Genomic DNA, 22,882 nt, shown 5'->3' with positions numbered 1-22,882 from the left:
AAAACAGTCAAAAACACACACAGAGGTCAAAGAACAAAATTTAAAATAATTTATAAATATAGACACAATCTTATATCAGCCTATTACTTGGAAATATTTATAAAATAAATTGTTCATAAACCCTTTTTTTTTGTAACATTAGATTAATACAGTGCCTTTTCAATTTTACACTCAATAAAAAATAATACCGAGACTACTATTGGTACTTTAGCCCTTTTTTCTTTTTGCTTCTGTTAATGATTCAATATACCTGTAAATGTATTTAATTGACTCACTTTCTAATGTTAACTTGGTTTATATGTTGTACCTAATTTTACATTTATGACAATGATAGAATGATAGCACTTACCCAAGGATCGTTGTCAAAATTGTGATGTAAATAGGGTTACAAGGATTGTTTTTGTGGTTCAATAATATAACAGCAAAGGATTACATGGTCACATTTTTTATCTATATAGACCGATAAGAGAGGGAAAAGTCTTAACGCCAATAAGCATTACTCATATGTTGCAGGTCCCTACTTTAATGCTCCGAATAGAGTATTGAAAACGTATTACATAAGAAACACAAGAAAAGCTTTCTAAAAATTGTTTTAATGTTGACAGACATGCAGCAGAGGAAACTATGCAAAGACCCAAAATATTAACAGTGTCATTTATGCCTAATGGCGTGTGCCGCCTAATGGCGTGTGCCGCCTCTGGCAACCATACTCACAGTTGTGCAATTAAAACACAATACCAAAACTGTTTTTTTTGTTTTTCAACCGTTCTAAGAAGCATCAATGGTCCTGAAACCATTTCACCTTAAAATAAACCATCGCACTCCAGTTGAAAGTCCTGTTTGGATGAAAAACATTTTTTTGTATCTGCAAAACTAAGCATCATCTTTTGTGTTCTACAAATTACACAGTGAAATGCTGACATCTTTGTGAGTCATGCACAAAAAAATGTCCCCTTAATGACTTGACAATCATTTTATACAGGAGGAATTCCAATTATGAAAAATACTGCTGAACCAAAATCCATTCAGATTATAAATACATTATTAATATTATATGTACACATCAAAACAACAAAAACCCTAATGAAAAATAATGAATTACTCAAGAGTCATTAGCTTGTCCTCTTTGATATCACTCAATCAAGCTGCTGGGCACTGTGCACCTTGACCATATAGTTTCCCTCCCATGAAGTCCCTAATGCTTGTCATCACAATGAGGATGTGATGGCGCCTCTCTGAGGTCAAACTGTGCCACAGCACTGGACTCGCAAAAGGAAAGTGAGGAAGATGAGATAGGGCAGGAGAGAATCGGTTCCCACTTTTTGCTCATAATCCATAAATGCTATGACCTCATCAAGTGTGTAGATGGGGAATACAAGGAAGAGATCTTTGCGTTCTGTTTTTCTATAAACATCTCATGGTCGGGCAGGGGTTGGGTGGACTCTCCTAGCTGTTGGCGACGGTGGTTCCGCTGCCAAGCTTAATGATCATTTGCTGGCAGTCATGAAGTGTGCGCTTGTCCCCAAGCTTCTCCAAAGTGCGAGCGGCGTCAGCCAGCATGCTTACCCGCTGGCCTGGGGCCGACAGGAACGACGGCGGGAGGTAGTGGCACGCCAGCATCACTGCCTCTGCCTGTTCACGCCGGCCCGGTCGCGTCTCGCACTCCTCTATTAGACAAAAAAAACAGATAAGCGGTTACATAGTTGGCTTTTTGAAGAACAGTCCAGAAAATTCAAAAACAAACATCAGGCATTTGGCATCAATAACATGATTAAAGTGGTCCATTTGTAGATGTCCTCACAACAACAAACTGACATGTTTTTAGGAAACATTAATTTGGGAGTAAACGTGGTTGTTAAAGATTTTGGAATAGAATTAGCTAAAAATGCTTAGATATTACCAATTATAATTATACACACGATAAATGTCACCAACCAAACCTCTGCGGGTTTTTCAAGTACTTGAGTTATCTCGGTATATTATATATGTTTGTCTGTTCTCCCCGTGCCAGAGTGGGTTTCATGAGTCACTCTGGTTTACTCCCAAATCCCAAAAACATGCATTTCAGGTCTATCGGCGGGTCCAAAATGAGTGAATTATTTGTCTCTGTGTGCCCTGCGAATGGCCGGTAACCAGTTCAAGGTGTCCCCTAAACAGAGACAGCTGAGATGGACTCCAGAAACTCAGCAACACTAGTGAGGGTAAGTGAGTGGATGGATGGATGATTAATTTGATTCCATTTTGTAGGTTCTCACTTATGAGTGCTCAACTTATAACATTCTCTTCACCTCTGGACAAGTACAACCACGTTTAAACAATTTAAAATATGTGTTCATCTATAGACTAAAAAGGACTAACCTGGGAAACAAAAAATATTCCTCTTTTTGAAGTCAGGCAAAAAGATTATGCCCAATCGAACCCACCTGTCTTTGTTCCAGACGTCGCTCTGCGTCGCAGTGAGCGATCCAGGAGCTGATGAGTGCGCGTGGGACTGGCCCCTGCCATCAGCCTGGCCGTGGCTTCATGAAGGAACAACTGGACACAGAATAAAGAAGCAGATGCATGAAAAGTGAAGGAAGATGACTCACACTAAATTTTCAGCGTTGCAGACAGTGTTGCCAGACACAAAGGCCTTAGCGGCGTGTGTAAGAGCGTGGACGCATGAGAGGCGACAGCTCGGCTAATCATGACACTTTTAACACAGTGACTCCACAAACATGATGTGACCGTATCATTATAAGAATATGAGACTAACTTGATAACCCTTTCAGGTCAGTTTGACTCGTACGAGGCTGTCAGGTTTTTGAAGAATGTGGCTCTAGGCTGCTTAGACTTTTGTCAGATGAAAATGAGGTATCATATAGTATAAATGTATCCTTTGATCTATCCGGATAATCATGCCAACACTTGCGGATGATGTCATTTTACGACTACAAAGCCAGACACAAATACTTTTACAGAAAATTTGAAAAACGCGTGTACATACTCTTCGCATCGCCGGCCTGAAGCTCTGTGCCAACTTGCGTAAGGAGCTAAGGTCCTGCTGAAAGCCCTGCAGCTCGGGTGGGGAGGCCTGGTAGACGCCCAAGGAGCCTGTCGGGCCTGTGACAGCGGTACTCGCCCCTTGCTGCTGCTGAAGATGCCACACGTTTGTCCTCATCACCAACAGCAAGTCACACAGCAGCAACTGCACCACCTGTGTACAAAATATATGTTGATTCAAAAGAGGACACAGCCATCCAACAATTGAGGCCATTTTGCACTTTGGAATTCAAATAATTTAGGAAAACAGGTCCCATTAACTCATTTGCGTGGGCACTTTGCATTTTCCAAATACTGATACCAATACCAAAAAATAAGGCCAGCTTCCATATCCTATAATCTTAACTACTGGCCCAGAGTCTAAAAACGATGAGTAATGCAATTAATTTAAACGGTGAGTTAACCAAGAAATTTAATTGGTAGAAACTAATTTGCAAGCAAAGAATATCTTTGTGGTTGGCTAGCTCTATTTAAAGTGCTATGAGTTAATGAGTTAAAAGTTGATAAATATTGGTAATAGGGGTGTAATTTTATTTAATTAGAACAATATAACATCAAACTAACAGAATTAAGAGTTGTTTTTTACATATCTACATTGGAAATTTCAGTTGAATATGAGGAAGAAAATGTGATCACCATAATTGAAATCAAATAAAGTTGAGCGTCATGCTGTTTGTGGCTCAGTTCTGTGTTGCACTGCAGGAACATTGCAATTAACGTGTACACATGCAATGCAACTACAATGCACCACAGCTCAGACCAAAAAAGAATGCTCGGAAACGTTTAAATGCACCAGTTGCTGCAAGTGCAAAATGGAGTGTGTGGTGTGGAGTGTGAGTTATGAAGCATTTGCACAGGCAATTTGGCCTAAGTGCACAGCCATGTGCAAGAACATCTTTCACCCAGCATTTGTGTGCGTGCTTGAGCTTGTTTTACATTTATAAGACAGACGCAACTGCACACACGCAGAGTACCCTCTCAGGAGTGATAAGCAACAACTTTTATGAGAAACAAATTTGCAAGCCCGTGAGTGTGATTGCCGGTGTGTGCGCATACCTTATCTAAACTGGAGCTGTGGGAGTGCGGGCCCAAGTTGAGGCTGTCTCGGAGCAGGGCGCTGGCCTTGTCACTGTGGCTCAGGCTCAACCGGCAATTTTCTGGTTTGGACAGCAAAGCCCGCACGGCTCGAAAGGTGTTGAGACAAGCCTTGGGCAGGAGGCTCCTGACAGTGTGAGTGAACGTAACGAGTTAAAGGTGATGGCGGCGACATGGGGCCGAAGGATATGTGAAGCGCCCACTCACTCTACGTTCTGAAGCGTGCGAGGCAAGTGCTCGACTGTTGGATACAGCCTCTCTGCTGCCGTGTCGTCCCCTTGGAGCCAGTTGATGATCACTACGGCGACTGAGGACCACCATTTTGAGTGGGGATCGCAGCCTAATGAGACACAAGCAGCGTTAAAGTCAAAGTCACATTTTTTTTGTATAGCCCTTAATCACAAAAAGTACAACATCCCCCGATTTGAAACCTGCATCCGGGTGAAGAAAAACCTCAAAATGAGGAAAAAAAGAACATTGAGATTGGGCTACACAAGAAGTCATTCGCTTCCAGGATGACCAGGCGCAAGCTCAAGACTCAAATCATCGACTACTCTCTGACCAGTCGACAGGACATTGCCGGCTTGCGATACCGTAGCAGAGCCATCAACATTATAAAAGACACCTCCCATCCTTTTTAGACTATTTCCTTCTGGTGGGCGCTACAGGTCCTTCAGAACAAAGGACAAAGAAGCTCAAAGACGTTTTCTTCCCCAGGGCCATCACCGCCCTAAACGAGCGCACAAAACATGTCTTGCGACTTATTGTTTTTTTCCCTTGAAAATATATACCTTGTTGCACTTATTTTCATTGCACTATTGTTACGTTGCAATATTCTTTTCCATTTATAAACATTGCACTATTATTACAACTTACAGTGCAGTGGAAAGTACTTGCCCCTTTCCTGATTTGTTTGGTTATTTTGCATATTTATCCGAACAAAGGTTTCAGACCAATCAAACCAATTTTAATATCACACATAGAAAACCCTTGAAAATACAAAATGTAGTTTTGAAATGTAAATTACAATTATAAAGGCACAAAAAAATCAAAACCTATCTGGCACTATGTGAAAAAGTAAATAGCAAATAGTGGGCCAAAATTTGTCCAGTGTTGTGAAGGACTCACTACCAATTATCGAAAACGCTTTATTTCCATTTTCGCTACCGCATGTAGGCCAATTACTTGTTGACAGGCCAGATAGGTTTCAATCTTTTTATGCCTTAATAAATGGAATCAACGTTTCAAAACTGCATTTTGTATTTCCTTGGGTTGTCTTTGTGAGTGATAAATATGCAAAAAAAAACAAGAAATCAGGAAGGGGGGCAAATACCTACTCATGGCACTGTAGGCTCCAAGAACTAAGTTGTAAATATTTTTTCTACCTTTAATTCAATTTAAAATAAATTTGCAGACACCATCACTACAGCATCCTGTCCTCACATATGAATGCCACAAGACAGCAGTAAAGCAATATGATGGGGTAAATAGAGGATCAATACTGAGCATCATGATTAAAATTATTTTTTGAAAACGAAAACACAATACCAAAATAAAATTTAAATTGTATATTTTTAATGTCTTTCAAATTCCGATTCAGTGTCAATAGATTATTTTATTTATGACCCAACAACGTGGTACCGTGACTAGTATTAGTGTGATGATGAGATATAATCCAATAATGCATTTTCCTGTGTTATTTTTAAATTTTGTGGTGTAGTGGTTAAGATATAGCGTGGTTATCACGGTGTTCCAGGTTCGAATCCTGTTGCATTGTTGTCAATGTTAGTTAGCTACAATGCTTAGTTTGTGGAGAGAAAAAGTGACATAAAATGTTATAACGGTTTTCCATCAAAAATGAGGGGTGCGTATTATACCATATTGTGCGTTATACATGAATAATTACGCTTAATGATTTTTGTCATTTGTTTTTTTTTTCCCTGAGACGAATGTGACTTCTTACAAAAGTGCTTTAAAAATGTGGGTATGATGTAACATAGGAATCAATTACAAAACTGCAATTCCCATGAGGTGAATGCAACAATTGTGAAGGTAAGTGCTAGCGCGAATTTGGGGAAAAAAAATTAACGGATTTTTCAGACCAGTACTGCAATTTTGATAATACTGTTTGGCCAAAGACTATCACTCAAATAACAAAGAGAAGGATAAAAACCCAAACATGGAACTATGCATCCGAAAAAAAAATGCAGTGACTTGCGATTACACAATCGCACAATGTCAAATCTGAGGATCGATTAGATTTCGGTTGATCGAGCAGCATTGGTTCTTGCAATCGTTGTCCTGTTGAAGGTGGAAATTAAGCCATAGTTTATTTGCATTAATATTCTGAAGTGTTACAAAGGGACACTATTTCCCACGCAAGATACTGCCACAACTAGATGTCACACGATTACTGTATAGCATATGGGGTCCCTCACTACTCGGGGTGTAATTTAATATGCACGACAACAGCGGCAGCAGACATATGCTGTCTTTGTGTGACCTCTGAAGCCCCCCGGAAAACTAACAACATGATGAGCCCAGAGACAACTCGGTTATGAGAGCAAAGTACTTCGTTTAAACACAGGGTTAATGCGGGTTACTGCCAAGAAAAGTCTGCCATTAAATTCTCTGCCACACTTTCCATTACCCTCCCTTCTCAAGGTGATCACTGATTTGACAGGCCTGAAGACGGATGAAGCAATCCAGAGAGGACTCAGTTTTACGAGCTCAGCCTGCCCACTACCTCTCTCACATTATTTTTTTTTTCCAGATGAGTTATCTGTAAGGAAGTACAGAGTGAAGTGGTGGGTGGGTAGAAATCAGTCCACTCCATCTCAGTAATGTGAAAATCAAACGTTAACTATACCTAATAGAAGCTGAAAGGTAAGAAAAATTGAACCAACAAGTAGACTATGATGAACAAAACATACCGCGCAGAATGAGGGGAAAGACAAATAGAATGCTAATGTAAAAGGTATCTGTTTGTCTAAATAAGAAATATCCTCTATTTTCTTAACTAAAACGTGGTTAGTGATCTGGACAATACTGCAGATTCGAGGTCGACTGATTATCGGGCAGGCCGATTTTTGGCACCGATATTCGGGAATTTGATGGATGTCAGTATCGGCATATTCATTTATTCGACAGGCCAATTATTAAGCAAAACACGGAGCAACAGCCGAGACTTTCTCTTCCTCTCCTGCCTTCCGTCTCTGACACAAGTCACACCCCACGCGTTCTGATTGGTTAAGTGACCTTGGGCGGAGCCGCTGAGGCAGGAGGCTGTCCACACTACGCACTGTCCGCAGTCACAGACTGGAGCGAGAGTTAGGGCTGTCGCGAATATTTTTCATTTTTGGAAATACCGTCTTTTTTTCTCTCCCCCGCATATTTGTGACCACCCTTGCCTGAAATGTAGCCAACGTGCAGTGACGCACAGTTGGAAGTAGCCAACAATGGTGTAGTGCCTATTTCTGACTCCCCTGCAGAATCTGGCTCCCCTTCACTTGAATGCACACTTCCCATGCTTTTCGGTTTCGATTGAACGAGTGTCGCGGTTGTAGTCGGTATAATGTGGCTATTAAGAAATATTGATAGGCAAGATTAAACAAAAAAGCTTTATAATGAATTTAGTAAGAGTTATTCATGCGAACGTCACCAACACTGGATGTGACCCAATGTAGTTAAACAATATTATATTCACGACCGTGACTAGTGTTACACTAGTAAGCTTTATATAGCGCACTATAGGGTCAGGTGTATCGACATTTCGTTCTGTGTACATTGTTACAAAGAATGACAATACAAAGGAAATGATTATTATTATTATTATAGTAGCTTTTCATTGACTTGAAGAACTCAACAAAATAGGCCATTGGCTGAAATGCAACATCAAAAGGCAGACTTTCTTGGCAAACCGAAACTAGCAGAATTCAAGCATTCACAACAAGGTTTAGTACTTATAGCCCAAAAACTAAAGTAATTGTAGTATTTATTGTAGTTTTTGTAACTTTACCTGTCACAGTTGCCATGTTGGAGCCAATAGCAAAGGACTGGGATGTGGCCCCAGCCGCATCAGAAGCACTAATAAGCAGCTGCAGATACTGCAGGGCATCAGCATACTCCCTGAGGACAGATAAACAATTAAGTCAAATAATAAGAAAATCATGAAATGTAAAACATACAATAGTATGAGTGCCTTTTTTCGGGTAAATGGGGAAATAACAACTAGTACAAAACTTATGTTAAAGTGTTCATTTTGTTCAAAGTTAAAATGATGAGCATTTTCCGTAGAATGCAGCTTGAATAGTCAATGAAAAGCATTATCAAGATAAATGGAAAGTTCCTGTGTTTTTCCCAAATCATGTTATATGTGCACTGGAGCCTCACATTTGACAACTAATTCATTAATCTTAGAGATACAAAGAGAATGTTTGCAAATATTCAAACATCCACCGTATATAGTCACTATTTAAAGAATAAAAAGTTATCCTTAACATACACTTTATAAAATATTGCTATCAAACCGTCAATTATTTTTCAAATGCAGAATATGTAATGCAGCTCTTGGATTGAGAATTATGCCCGTCATCATGCTGGTTGCTGCATTCAGCATTTAATATACACATAAAGTCTTGACTGTATACTGGAGCTCATGTGGGTTTTTTGCTCACCCTTCGCCCTGACTGGAACTTTTCTCCCCTTTTGGCTGGGCCACACAGTAAAGGGCCTTTTCCAACAAGTGTTCTCTGAAAGCTTGAGTCACCTGAGCCAGAGGGTCCACTAGAAAGAGTATCAACATAGCATCACATACAAGTGAGGAACATTAAAACGTCAACACAAAATTTTACATGTCACGGGGATATACATGATATGAGCAGAATACTTGATTAATGGTTAGGATAGGTACTTTTAGAAGATGCCAGCTAAATGTACGCGAGTTAAAAATGAAGTATTTGAAGAGAGGAAGCCAATGAATACACAAACCAAATAGTTATTGTTTAATTTCTCCTCCTACCAGTGTTGCCCGCCTGGCTATAAATGCTCTCTTTGGGGATGCTCCGAATGGCCCAGTCTCCATCCACAAAGAAGCGGTGGCCGAGAGGGTGGCAGAGCCACTGCATGGCCGGAGGCACACTGCCGCTGGACGACAGGCATGCCTGCCGTGCACTGCTCAGGAAAACACGCTGAACACAAAACACACCCAAAAATGCATTGATCAGCATAACATTAACCATTAACCAGCATTGTATTAATGTTACGAAGCAGGTATTAGCACCCAGGAAATACTACTATATTGTAAAAGACGTGGCGCTAAACAAATGTGACCAAAAATGTGAGGCAAAAAAAGTGCTGACATGAGCATGAGATAAATGAATGAAAGCTGATTAAAGGACACTCACAGAGGTAAAGTGCAGCATCCTTGGCAGGCTGGCCTTTACTCGGAGCGCAGCAGACACATAGACCTCGGCCAGGGAAGCAACAGGAAGGCAGAGGCCGGCGCACTCTGCCAGATTGACTGCACTGAGAGCCATGTGCACAGCTGACAGGTGGCTACCGTTCAGCTTACCTGAAGTTAAAACAGGACAATCAGTGTGTTTGCTTCAAGTTAAAATCTTGCACCCATACATCAGCTTGGAGAATAAGTACAGTATTTGTAATGTGTTTCTTTTTGCTGCAATGCATGATGTAGCTAACCTGTCATGTGCAACTGGTGCAGGCGGTGGTAAACCAGCGCGGCATCTCGACTACTCTTGCAAGCGTCTTCCTGCAAAGGGCGGTCTGACCGCAGCCCTCCCGCCCTGGTGGCCAACCAGCGGCCTACCCAGAGCCGCTGAAGACAGAATCTGAAAAGGGACCACAGCGAGGCGCAGGCCAAGTCGAGCTGGGAAGTGGGTAAGGGACGACCCAGAGCTTTGAGACAAGTCCATAGGTTTTGACTGGCCTGGGCAAAATCCCCCTAGGATTAAAAACCCAATTAATAACAGCCATTCTCCCCTTTTGAGGATCAGACCACTTAATCGTTTTCTTCATTACGTACTCTTGCCAAGTCCAGATCGGCTTGTTTCCGGTGCCTCCAGAACAAAACAGACGATCCAGAATGAGGTCTGGTTACAGGCTCACCATAAACAAGAAGGCGGATCAGAACTCCTAAAACCAAGATGCCATTCACCAGCCACACAAGGATTGTTGGTAGCATCCAATCCATCCATCCCAACGAGTCGGCTGCAAAGAACATTTAAGTAAATAGCGCAACCAGCTGGCTAACCTTGGGACATAAGAGCCATATTTATGGAGTGTGTGAATAAAAACTGTTGGAATAGGATAATTTATTGACTCACTTTTAATGCATTAAAACCCGAGGTTGCAAATCTTTTCATGGCCTGCGATTGGGCCTTGGTTAGATATGAAATTAAATTTTATTTTTAAAGCACTTTTCAGTCAATAATGTTGCCATTAAAAGTGTTGTATAGAAACATTCAGTGTACAATGAATAAAATCCCATCCTTTTTCCCCACCCAACAACCCGGAACACCTAATAACATTACAAATTGAGGCAAAAATGAAAATATTGGGGGGGGGGGGGCGGGGGGAATGGGGGGGAATCATTAATGGTAACAGTTAAGGAGTCCCTCTTCTGCTCTTACCTGCAATGTCCAAGCCCAGAACACTCCTTCCTGCATGATGGGGGGCATTAGTGGCTGACATGCTGCTACTGACAGATGAGCAGAGCAGGTTGGCCAACGGGTTGAGGGAAAGGAAGATGAAGGTGAAAGCACAGAGAGCCATGCGGGAACGGTCCAGCATCCCGCCGGCGCTGCTGCCTGGTGCCGACGGGTCCAGTGTGCAGACGTTCGGCTGAGGCACACAAAATGACAAGCAACCATGCAAGAAAAACAATTAGAAATGTTTTTTTCCCTATTCAAAAGTGCAGAAAAGTAAGATCCATAGCAGTCACAAGGACACTGTTATATGTACAGACGTTACCCTACTTACAAAAAACGGTGGATACGATAATTTTTTTCAGGATGTCGAAAAATTTTCGGACATTGCTGTAAGTTAGATTTCGTATTGGGTGCACCTTTTTCCCGAGTACAGTACATTAATGTAGTCCTTCTTTCCACCGCGTGGCGCTGTGGGAGGTCACCCAGCATCCACCCCAAAGAAGAAATCTGGCTTCTACTTCCTGGTTTGTGTGAATCCACACTGCACTGTACCTCTAATACGCTAAGAACTTTGACATTTTCATTGTTCAATATGGTTGGTGTAAAGTTTAAAGAGGCGAGACATTTATTTTATTTTATAGTTAAGTCATGTTTATTTGTATAGCCCTTATTTACAAGGAGTCTCAGACCACAGAATTTCAACGCCTAATGTGTAGCTTTGTTTTTCAGTACTATGCTTTGTCATTCAGCGTGCTTTGTAACGCCATATATTATATAATTTCATTAAACGCTTATTTTTCAGTTTCAAAATAATTCAGGTTACTTATACAAGCCTTAAACATACTTATATAAACCATAAACATATATTCCATACAAACTATAGCACTGAAGCAACTTACGAACAAATTCAACTTACGAACGATCGTCCGGTACCTATCTTATTCATAAGTAGGGCAGCGTCTTTATGATGTTTGGAATTGGATGGCAAAATTCTGAGATACTGGTAAAGCTCTACATATTGTAAAAAGTTTAAAAAAAAAAAAAAAAAAAAAATTTCTAAAATACTGTAATCCCTTGCTTTATTCCGGTTTACTTTTCATGGTTTTGCTTCTTTTCCTAATGCACTGTTTTTGTTGTTTACTCACGGGCTTCATTGAATGTATTCACTTAAAAATTTCAAACACTTGTGCAGAAATCAAATTGCTTCAACACCCTCCGCAGGCCCTCATGAAGCTTTCTTTTAATTTATCAGTCAGATTCACCTGGCCCGGACCAGCTTCAGCCCAGCTGCTAGATGCCATCTGAGGCGCCACAGCTGAAAGAGATCCACTGGAAGGGCCATGTGTGTGTCCAGAGTCGCCATCGAATCCCTTGCACCATATCCTCTGTGTAGGGCCGTATAATAATTGTAAAAAAGATCAGGGTTTCTACTTTGCGGACTTTGACTATTGCGGGTCCTTTTTCGAGCGCATCACTCACAAAAACAAGGGATTACTGTTTAATACACCTAAGGAATTATATGATTTTTTTTAAAAAAGTACACTATATTGTTTAAAACACTACGATCATATCTGATTTAATGCAGTGTAACTATTACACGAGATGCTTTCATATGTTGGGTATGTACTTTTAAGTGGTATAGCTTATTGATGGAAATCAGAAGGCCAGAGTTAGTGTTAGCACTTACATGTGAAATGTAAGGTAAAGCAAGTCCCTGCTAGTACTTTGACTTTGTATGTTCGACCAAACAGCTAAAAGTGCATCTGAGACTAAGAACTAGTTGTAATATCACATTACGATAATTGCTCCATTTTTTTGCTTCTCGTGCATGTCTGTGTCTGGATTCATGCAAATATCCTACACCAAACAGAATACCAGGTGGCAGCAAACCTTGCTATCCTCTCCCATGGGGCTGTCTGGTTCTGAGTCACTGCCGCAATGCGAGAATGAAGAAGGCGAGCCCACATCTGATGCGGGTGGTGTTGGTAGCTCCATCTTCACATCAGCCGAAATGTCCACCTCCATGGCAACCAGGTCCTTGAGAGACTCTACAGTACAGTTCAAAGAAAAGGAGAAGTTCAAGGGACAATCAACTGCACTGAGGAAAGTGCATCCGTTAAATTAGCCTTTATATTCAGAGTTCGTCAAAAATGGGTAAATTGTTACAAATTGCACAGAAACTCTGAAACAAACTGCGGATAGAAAGGGCAAAAGGACGACATACTGTTTTTTTGGGCTGCCATTTTAAGTGCCAAGTTCTCCTGCTTAAGCTTCTGATTGGATTGTTGCAGGTAACGGATGACGTCGATAGCTTTCCTCAAAACGGCTGACTTATTGAGCTAAAACAGAAACAAAACAAAAAAATTGCACAGAAAACTGAGAATTAGTAGATTCCTCAACATTTTTTCCGTCAAAATTGCATTCTGTAAAAATATAATGTGACTTTTGGTTGTTGTAGCTAAATGTTATTGCACAAAACTGTGACTATATACTGTATGACTTATTTGGGGGGGTTTGCTGCTAAATGCTTCTGCTCTTCTTTTCATTGCACTAATGTTACGATGCACTATACTTTTTCATTAACAAACATAGCACTATTATAACGTAGGCCAGTCTCTAACCACGTTGTAAATATATGTTGTTAATATTTTTTGTACCTTTTATCATTTTTTTTCCGCATTAAAGTCTTTATTTCATGTTTACTTTACCCTGGAGTGCGATGTTCAAACTTATTGCATACAATGTTTCACAATATTGATATAAATGACAAAGACTATTATATTCTAGTTAGGATGAACACACACATTTTGAAATTAAAAATGTTGAAGAAGAAACAGAAGCATTGTTGTTAACATAAATCAGTAGCTCGTAGCTACTGTATAACACAGCGTCACAGTCCATCTATTTGGCCTCTTAAGGTGATTTTTAAGACGGAATCGAACCACCAAAAGTAACAGGATAAATTCACCCCTCCCAAAATAAAAAAAAATCCAAACATATTGGTTTACGGATGCACCAATACCTTATTTTTAAAAGAACAGTGTGTAATATTTAGTGCCTCCTAGTATTCAAAAAACGTTCATTAAGTAAGAAAACAAACATTGATTTGAATACCAGGCAAAAATACATGAATCATCATCACGGTTCACTAATCACTTATCCGCATGGGTCGTGGCACCATTGAGGACACAACTTTGGATAGCTTTCTCCACTGTTCATGGATCCTGGCCTGTTTTTGGGTGATGGCAAATTTGGCAACATTCCATTTCTTAATTCCGTCGGCCCATATAAGTTGAACATGACATTGAGTTCTTCAGAAGACCAATTTGCCATTAATACCTTTAGACAACCAATTACATATTTTTTTCTAGCAGTCCCACACACATTTCACTTGAATATAGCCTGGAACCAAGACATTTAATTTGGTGTTTTAAGTCAAAATATAGAGTTTCAACAAATTTCATATACTTTGAAATGTACATTTCACAGGCAGTAAGTATATGATTAAGGCAAATTAAATATAACAAGTATTAATGTTGACGATCATAAGATTTATTCTGCCAAATCTGAATGAGAAATTCAATAGAATGTGGATTATGTTTGCACAAATGTTCAATATGCGCAGTGCCCGAGATACAGTTTACGTTAAGTCTGTAATCCAGCTCCTGCCATACACACTTTAACATATCAGTCTCCAGCAGATTACCATTTCCTTTTATCTACAAATTATCTGTCCATTTGTTAGTAAAGGGAAATACATTTATTTATTATAATATTATTCATTTTTAAAGGATGTGCTTTTTTAAACACTTTGTATATTCAAAATTGTAGCTTTAAAGTCTAATAAAGTCTAAAAGATAAGAATAAGATTTCTTACTTTGGCCTCCGTTCCTGCCACCAAGTCTTTGAGCTCCTGGATTCTGCCATTGATAGACAAGCGGTAGCGCTTCTCAATTTCATTGTGAGCTGTGCGTTTTTCTCCCTTGGCGGGGAAGCCACCCGACTTGCCACTGTTGACGATGCGGTTAATTGGCAGCTTATCCGTATCCACCATGACAGGCGCTGAAGTCAGAATTGTGCCCCCGCCTAAAAATGCCTTGAAACAAGCATTTATTTAATATCTGTGACACCCACATTCAAGATTATTATGCAGGTTTCAAACATTTACATGTTTTAAATCAATAATTTAGTGCAAAACGTGTGAAGTATTGCGGCAGTTCTCTACTATAAGTTCACCTTGCAACCTTACTATGTGCCATAGATCAATACAAGCTGTGAATTTGTTTACCTGTAGTGAGGTGCTTTGAACTGCTGTGGTTGTGGAAAGAGACGAAGAGGCCACTGTAGTGACCATGCAGGGGTCATGTTTGAGCGTGGTCAACAGCAGAGGCTCAGCTTTGATGAACTGGGTTTGCAGTATCACCTAACAGACACATCAAAACATTTTATCCTAATAAGTACTATGTAATTCAGGGATGTCAAACTCAAGGTTGGCTCTGGGGCTGAATCCAGACTTTGTTTTCAGGTGGGCCGGGTCAGTAAGAAATGTCAACTTGTCAAGACTTTGCCATGTTTTCAGTAGTACGCTTTATCATTCAGCCTACATTAGTTACCTACCCTACATATTATAATCATGGATGACAAGGGATATTTTCTAAACACAACACATTTATTCACTAATAATGGGGGCATTGAATTAGTTTATTGATTTATTGAAACAGCTGAGTTAATACAGTTTTACACCCGAACCAACTCATCATGCTATAAAAACTGGTTCCACACCTATGAAAAAAATATAACATATGTCTTAATTGTTGTACTACTTTAAAAATAAATAAAAAAGACAAACAAAATAAAGGTTTTAGCAGAACATGGGCAGTAAGATTAACGACATCAGATCAATCTACTAGGCTGGGCCTACTAAAGCTGAGAAGATACTCCCCGCATTCCAGTCATCTGTGGCCCGGAGCTAAATGATCGGGCTAGCGTTTTCCCGGCACCAGTGCTGCCTGGTCGTCGTGAGGGCTTGGAGCGTTGGCTTGTCAAAAGGCGGTATTTCCAGCTTCGTCCAGTTTGCTCGTCCTCTCAGTGACGGCTTGAAAGTCGCCTTAACCTGGGTCTACCCATCTCTTCCCTGACCCTGATAGCAACCATGTCCCAGCTTATTCCTGAGCCTTTTGTTCTTTGGTAATCGAGGTTCGGCTGCCCTAAGAACCTAATTTCAGTCACCGGGTATCCAACACTTTCCTCGCTCCTTCTACATGGGGCTAGGCTTTAAAGTCCGCGCCATATTCTTAGGACGTTGCAAATGTCTATTTCCTGGTACTAACTCGTACAGTCGGCATGCAGGAAATCAGCTCATTTACACATTTACTGCCTTCTAGAGACCAGAGAGCATTTGTTTTGAATTGATTTTTAAAAATCAGGAATTTTGATAGAAACGATCTAGAGGCTCAATTCTTTTAGACAGACTGAGAAGTATATGGCGAGCTGGATTAAATCATCCAACGGGCCAGGTCCGGCCTGCCGGCTGTATGTTTGACATGGCTGGTCTATTTGAATGTCTTGCACACTTACAGGTACTTGTTGCACATGAGAAGTGAGCGTCGGAGCCGGTGGACTTCCTGATGCTGGTACTAAAGAAGGGGCGACGGTCAACCCTTGGAGTGTAGTCTGAATGGCCACAGGTTGAACGTTGGGCGGTGTTGAGGGCAAAGTGGTGTTGGGTTGAGTCAAGTTGCACAAGCTGCTGGCTGAAAGTGTGGAAGGTGTGCCACAATCAGCAAGCATATCACAACAGATGGTTGCACCTTACTGGTTACAAATCAGTAGAGACATGGGTTAACTAATTGTAAGGAAATGATAGCAGCATTAAGTAGTCCCCTTTGTTTTGCTTTCATTATACACTAAAGAAATAACAGCAATCAGGATTTTTCCTTCCTCAATAATTAATTCAAAATTCTCAAGTCTCGATTGAAAAACCCCACAAAGAAAAAGTGTATCTGTATAATTATTTTCTTCTTCTAAACTGCTACAATGCTTTCTATAAAGATGTCTTATCCATCTTATATAACAGTTTTTTTCCCTTTCCAATATAGCACCAACAAATCTTCAAAGAGGCGGCCATAAACTGGCTTCTGATATTGAAGTCTTTTTAAAAAAATAGCACAGAGTACGAAACATGAACCAAAAACATAAAAGGTAGAAGCTTGCCCCATGCACAAGTTTCCAAAAAAGTCTTGAGGTTCAATTAAAGGTTACATATTCCATGACCACAAATAAGTATATACTATATAGATTAAATTTGTTTTGTTTTTTATCCTGAGTGCTATCATAAATGGAAACTGTACAACTTTGAATGCTGATAGCTTTTGTCATTTTTATAAGTTGAGTAGGACACGCTGCAGCTTGCAATGCAATACAAATATTTAATAACAGGTAAAAGGTGAGATTGAAATTAAAAAAAAATTGAGCAAAATAGTAACTTACACATATAGCTTGGACAAATTTTAAGTTTTTCTGTGAATTATACTTGAGTGTGCTTTTAGGAAAAGATATTAACATACCTGTTAAATTATACGTTTTCCCCATATTTTATACATTTTTAAACATTTAAAATCAATCCAATTTAGACTAATCTAGTCTTACCCATTTCAGCACTAATCCAGATCATATTGGTCACTCTTATAAGACGACGTCATTGCAGTTTGCTAATATTGTCGCAGTGCAATAGCAAATGTTCTCCTATAATAAGATACACTAAATTTACTGCAAGTGGGAATGGAACTAAAAAAGATACTGAAATAATTGAGTTGTTTGATAAATATAAATTGTTTACACAAATGATATGTTTTTATTGTTCATAGTCTGTTCTTGCTTTGAGTAAACACGTGCCACATTGCGTTTGTAAGGTTTATCATCACTTAATAAGGCGTATCGCAATTTGCAATTGGCTGAGGTTGACAGCTAAGTATTAAGAACTTCTTACACCGTCTTTAAATCTGCATTATTTGTAGTGATAGGTTGCAAATTTTTAGTTATGAGGGTTTTTTTTTTTGAGTCACGTGGTCATTTTAACTATCCTACTGATTACGCTAGGTTTTATAAGACAGTAATATAGATCTAGGCAAGGAAACCTCAAAGTGTGATGAGTCAGATAAACTACCAAAATGACTTACTTATATAGTTCTGACTTCTATTCGGAGTCTGGGTCTGAATCTGCATTTGTATCTGGCCCGAATTCTGTGGTGGAGTTTGTGATGGAGATGGGGAAGTGAAGGGTTTTGGGGGTGAACTGCTAAAAGTGGGATTTGGAACCGATGAACCATGAGGAGATGCGCCTGGCGCAGGTGCGATCTGGCCTTGAATGGGTTGCGCTGGTTCCACATTGGACGTTCTGACATTGATAGTTTGCAGGGGGGACGCCGGCTGCTGTCGCGTGGCAGGATTGGACACCTGAGCGAGTGGGGACTGCTGAAACGTGGTAGGTTGGAAAGTCTTGTCCGGGGTGGATGAGCTGCGGGTGATGGGAGGACCAAGGAGTGCATCCAGGTGGGGACTGCTGCTAAGGATAGTGGAGGAGGAAGAACTGGAGGGAGGTGTAGTTGTGATGGGCAGGGGGGCAGATGACGTTTGAGGGAGATAGGGTTCTGTGTAAGGAGAATTATCAAAGAAGCTTGCAAGTTCTCCTTCCTGGTTGCTGATGAGCTTGAGCATATCTGAAAATTATAAACATCATTAGAATCAAAATGTTCAAAGACTATGATAGCACTATATTGCATTTTAAATTAGCATTGCCAAGTAATCAGATAAATATAATTTATTTGTTTGAAACTGCAATTTTGTTAGCTCTACACCAATGGTGAAGTATGGCCGGTCGGCTGGATACTGCCGACCTCCACGTTTGGTCCAGCCTGCTGACTAATACCAGAGAGCATTTTGATGCCTTCTCCTACAGAACACTACAATAAACTAAAGTCTGGGTGCCCGTTTTTGGTTGTAACGGGATTCGAAACTAGGTTGTGGGGTTGAGACCAAACTCTTACCACTGGAGTACCACTGACATAAATGGCATTCAAAAAGCACTGGCTTTTGTTTCATAAAGCACACTATCTTAAGTCACAGTACCAGAGATGAATGTGAGTTTGGTTGTGCATTTCACACATTACATTAACAATAAATTAGTCACCAACAATGCTTAGAACAGAGCAGAAAAATAGAATAGAATTTATTGTCTTTGTAACACGTGAAACTTACAAGTCATATTAATTTGTATAGCCGTTAATCACAAGATGTCTCAAAGGACTGCAAAGGTTTACAATTACACCACTGAATGATCTTAAACCAACATGCAGGCAAGGAAAAACTCAAAATCTCAGCATGAGGAAAAAAGAAACCTTTACAAGGGGCCTCACAAGTGGTAATCCCCCTTCCAGGATTACCAGGGTGAAATAGATTTAGAATTGGGTAACAGTACACAAAACATAGTGAACAATCTAATTAACATTCTTCTCTGGTACTGTGACTGGAAATAGTGTGATGAGATAAAATTGGCGGCCTTTTTGCAAGTCCATACATGTTAAGTTTCAGAAATGGGAAATCGGGAGATTTTTTTTTCGACGGGATTATTATTATCATTATTATTATTATTTGAAAAGACAACAATAAAATTCGTTTTTCAATCTACTTTATTGTTATTTCATGTTTACATGTGATTATTACAATGTTTGATTATTCCAAATTTTCTGGTGTTCTTTAACATAGTCATATGTAGCACTCTTATTCGTCTGCTGCTCTCGAAGGAATGAGATCACGTGGAGTTCGAGATTATGATTGCTGAGTCTCGATCAAAGCTTTTTCCGGTGCAGAATGGCGAAAAAGACGATAAAGACTATAGATAATTCGGCTATATTTTAATCGGCAAAACTTTGTTCACATAAATATTTCGGCAACAAAAAAAATAATAATAATTACTTTTTTAGAAATCGGTAGATGTTGCTCTCACATCGGTAGGCGGGAGAATCGTTGCTAAGGCGGTAGTATCTAGACCAAATCTGGAAACTTGACAAGTTTGCAAGTCATCTATACCACTGGTGGTCCAGTGCTCTGACAATCCTGCAATCGTCAACACTTTTTCTAGTACAAACTGATCGTGGCCCATCATCAGAGAAGGGAAAAGTTATGTGGCCCTCAAAGGAAAACGTTTGGGGACCCCTGCTACACAATAATGATTGTTCTTAGTATGTCACTTCCAAATGAACAATTGAGCATACCAAGTCGTTATCAATGACAATAAAGCCAATTCTAATATGCTTTATTAGTTGTAGGCACAAACATTTTTAACACAACATAGACTAGCAAATGCATTTTGCCATAAGCAACAATATTGTATTGAAAAAAAAATGCTAGTAATTTCAAATTAGACCAACTAAACCAATCATTTTAAATTTGAATAAACAAAGTCCAGTTTTTTGTTCGTTAAAAACAGCCAATTAAAATGTCAAAGGGGAGTTTTTACCTCTTGAAAATATTCTTATGGACTAAAAAAAGGCCGTTAATATATTAAAAAAAAACTTGCTACTTGGGTTTTCTTTTTGTGCAGGGAAAGCCGCCTTGCGTGCTGAAAACTCAAGTAGTGTTTTGTATGAGGTGATCGCTCTTAGCCAATCACAGCGCGTCTCGTACAAGACGGAAGAAGGCAATGCAGAGAGGTTACTATCGGTCACTTGACAGTAGAGGAGAAAATATCGTCTTAAACGTCTACCGTGAACAATATAAAAGAACACGATATAAAAAAAAAACACAATGTATAATTTAGGAAATTAATATTGAAGAGTAGGCGGCACGGCGACTGGGTGGATAGCGCGCAGCCCAACGGTGCGGAGTTCCGGGGTTCAATTCCAGGTCCCGCAGCCTCCCCGTGGGGAGTTTGCATGTTCCCCCGTGCCTGCATGAGTTTCCTCCCACACTCCCAAAACATGCATGCCAGGTTATTTGGCCGGCACAAATTGACCCTAGGTGTGTATGGGCGAGTGCGTTGTCTGTGTGGCCTGCAACTGGCTGGCAACCAGTTTGTTTCCCCTGCCCACTGAACGACTATGGCTTGGATGGGCTCCCGCGACCCTGGTGAGGATAAACGGCACAGGAAATGGATGGAATACACAAAGAGTTAAAAACGTGGTGAACTGTATTTGCGGAGAAGCAACTGTACAAAGCAGCACCCGCACAGCAAGATGGACAAATAATAACAAAACATCCCGTGACTTTTTTTTTCTAATAGATATTTAGCAAGACTTCTGTGCAATTTCGGTCAAATGAGGCTCACTGAACCAGCTAGAAGGATACGAACGAGAGTAACCCCTGTCTGAGGATATTCGCTGGGGGCGGGGCGCCGTCACAAGCAAGTTAGCATTTGCTATTTTAGTCACCTTCACTTTTTAAATCACTTGTTATAAATTGCATTTCAAATGAACAACCATAAATGATATTAAGGAGCAAGCCCCGGTTACTCTTTCACCGCAATCCACCACAAAACGCAAATAGTACGCCTATCCAACCCATGCAGGGTGTTGCGACAAACAATAACAACGTAAACGCTCCGTTTCTTTTCAAACGTTTATAAAAGAGAAGAACTTCAAAGCCTTCTCACGCAAAGCGTAAAGTGACAAAGGAAACTCAAACATGGCGTATGTTTATATGTTCAGAATAAAATATGCTTACCATCAATGTCGTTCAAAAGGGCCGTGTCAATCTCGCTCGGGTCATTTAGCGACAAGGTCGGCTCCAGAGTATCCAATGAAGGATCGTCAAACGATAAATTCATCTCTGCCACTTTCTTTTTAAAATAGTCCAGTGTGAAAACAAACGATATTAGGATAAAAACTCCCCACGCCAGCTTCTCGAGTGGCTACATTTGTTAATGTACACCACAAACGCAGTGAAAGACTTGTTTTTTGCCGCTCTGTCAACTAACTCACCAGTGCTAATCCCATGACTGCTAAGGGAAACTTGTCAAACCAAACACTGATGCCCATTCACTACACACTACATACAGCGCGTGTAGCCAAAAAAGACTGCCTTGCTCTACAATAAGTGACAACAAATCCAACCAATCGTAGATAAGAGAAATCAAATCACTTCCGCATTCACTATGAATGTATTGTGTTTTGGATTATTTCGTGAATTTCTGTGATAAAACATACGACTGCATTACAAGCAGTGAGTCAATGCCACCAAATAAAAAAGTGTATTAATTATTCGAACCATGTCAATTCATTCTCTAAGCACCGGTTTACTTTAATCAAATTGTATTGCATAGGCGGGTACGATGTGGGTTTGTCTCCTGAAAGCCAATAGGGAGGTAGTCTGCAACGAGAGCTTAGAAACAAACATCAAGTTCGCTTGACCTGCATTTCCGACCCCGCCTGTAGAACCAGCAAAATTGACCAATAGAACGCGCAGGAGCGCAGTGGTGCGATATGACGTCACAAGTGTGAGTCTTCGATTACATCATGTGTTTCGCAGTTAAAAGACCCGCAAGGAAATAACTTTTTATAAACACGTAAAAGGCATTTGATTTACGTTGCCCTTTTTTATTTTACAATCAATTAGCTATTAAAAAATACAAACTTGCTACAAATTAACTTAAAAATCTACCATTACCTCATAGATTTCTCAAAAAATAGGGCAATTATCCTATTGTGTAAACGGAAAGAAAACAAGTTAATCCAATAAACAACTACAAATTAGCTTCTACTTAAAAAAACATTAAGGGTATCATATGCATTAAAAGCAGCTCTACTGAGCCTTGGAGGGAAAATAGGTCACTGACCTAGAGTAACTAAAGTTCAAAGCCGTGCAGCACATTTCCCAGCTTACCATGGAGAAACGTGAGAAACATGCCTCGTATGAGTAAAAATAGCCCATGTTATGGTGTAGAGTGGGACATATTATAATATTTGAACTATATAGCTAAGATTGTTCCAGTTTTATTTATTGTTTGCACGTTTTAACATTTGTTTTACATTTTTAATTTATTGAGCCGAGGATGACAACTAACCGTTTTTCTATCAGGATAT

The 22,882-nt window shown here is 40.0% G+C and overlaps 1 protein-coding gene across 2 annotated transcripts; it reads right to left on the bottom strand.

Moving 5' to 3' along the window:
- Positions 1-577: 577 nt before the first annotated feature.
- On the bottom strand, positions 578-22,023 carry srebf1 (sterol regulatory element binding transcription factor 1). Of its 2 annotated transcripts, none has more exons than XM_088339143.1 (19): positions 21,525-22,023; positions 17,984-18,523; positions 16,383-16,558; positions 15,094-15,228; positions 14,683-14,901; positions 13,030-13,144; positions 12,696-12,853; positions 10,788-10,998; positions 10,181-10,365; positions 9,838-10,099; positions 9,543-9,709; positions 9,158-9,326; positions 8,814-8,922; positions 8,156-8,265; positions 4,345-4,477; positions 4,099-4,264; positions 2,987-3,196; positions 2,424-2,535; positions 578-1,667 (listed from the first exon to the last, which is right to left on the bottom strand). In XM_088339143.1, exons 1-19 carry the CDS (start codon positions 21,625-21,627, stop codon positions 1,447-1,449), a joined length of 3,501 nt encoding a protein of 1,166 aa, XP_088195269.1. In that variant the 5' UTR covers positions 21,628-22,023; the 3' UTR covers positions 578-1,446. The 2 variants fall into 2 exon arrangements, with proteins under 2 accessions (XP_088195269.1, XP_088195270.1); XM_088339144.1 differs by lacking the exon at positions 21,525-22,023 and adding an exon at positions 19,779-19,923.
- Positions 22,024-22,882: the final 859 nt, after the last annotated feature.

This window comes from Urocampus carinirostris, chromosome 1, assembly GCF_059441175.1.
Source record: "Urocampus carinirostris isolate Australia breed hairy pipefish chromosome 1, RoL_Ucar_1.0, whole genome shotgun sequence".
Taxonomy (NCBI): Eukaryota; Metazoa; Chordata; class Actinopteri; order Syngnathiformes; family Syngnathidae; genus Urocampus; species Urocampus carinirostris.
This window is presented reverse-complemented; position numbering and strand designations above follow the sequence as displayed.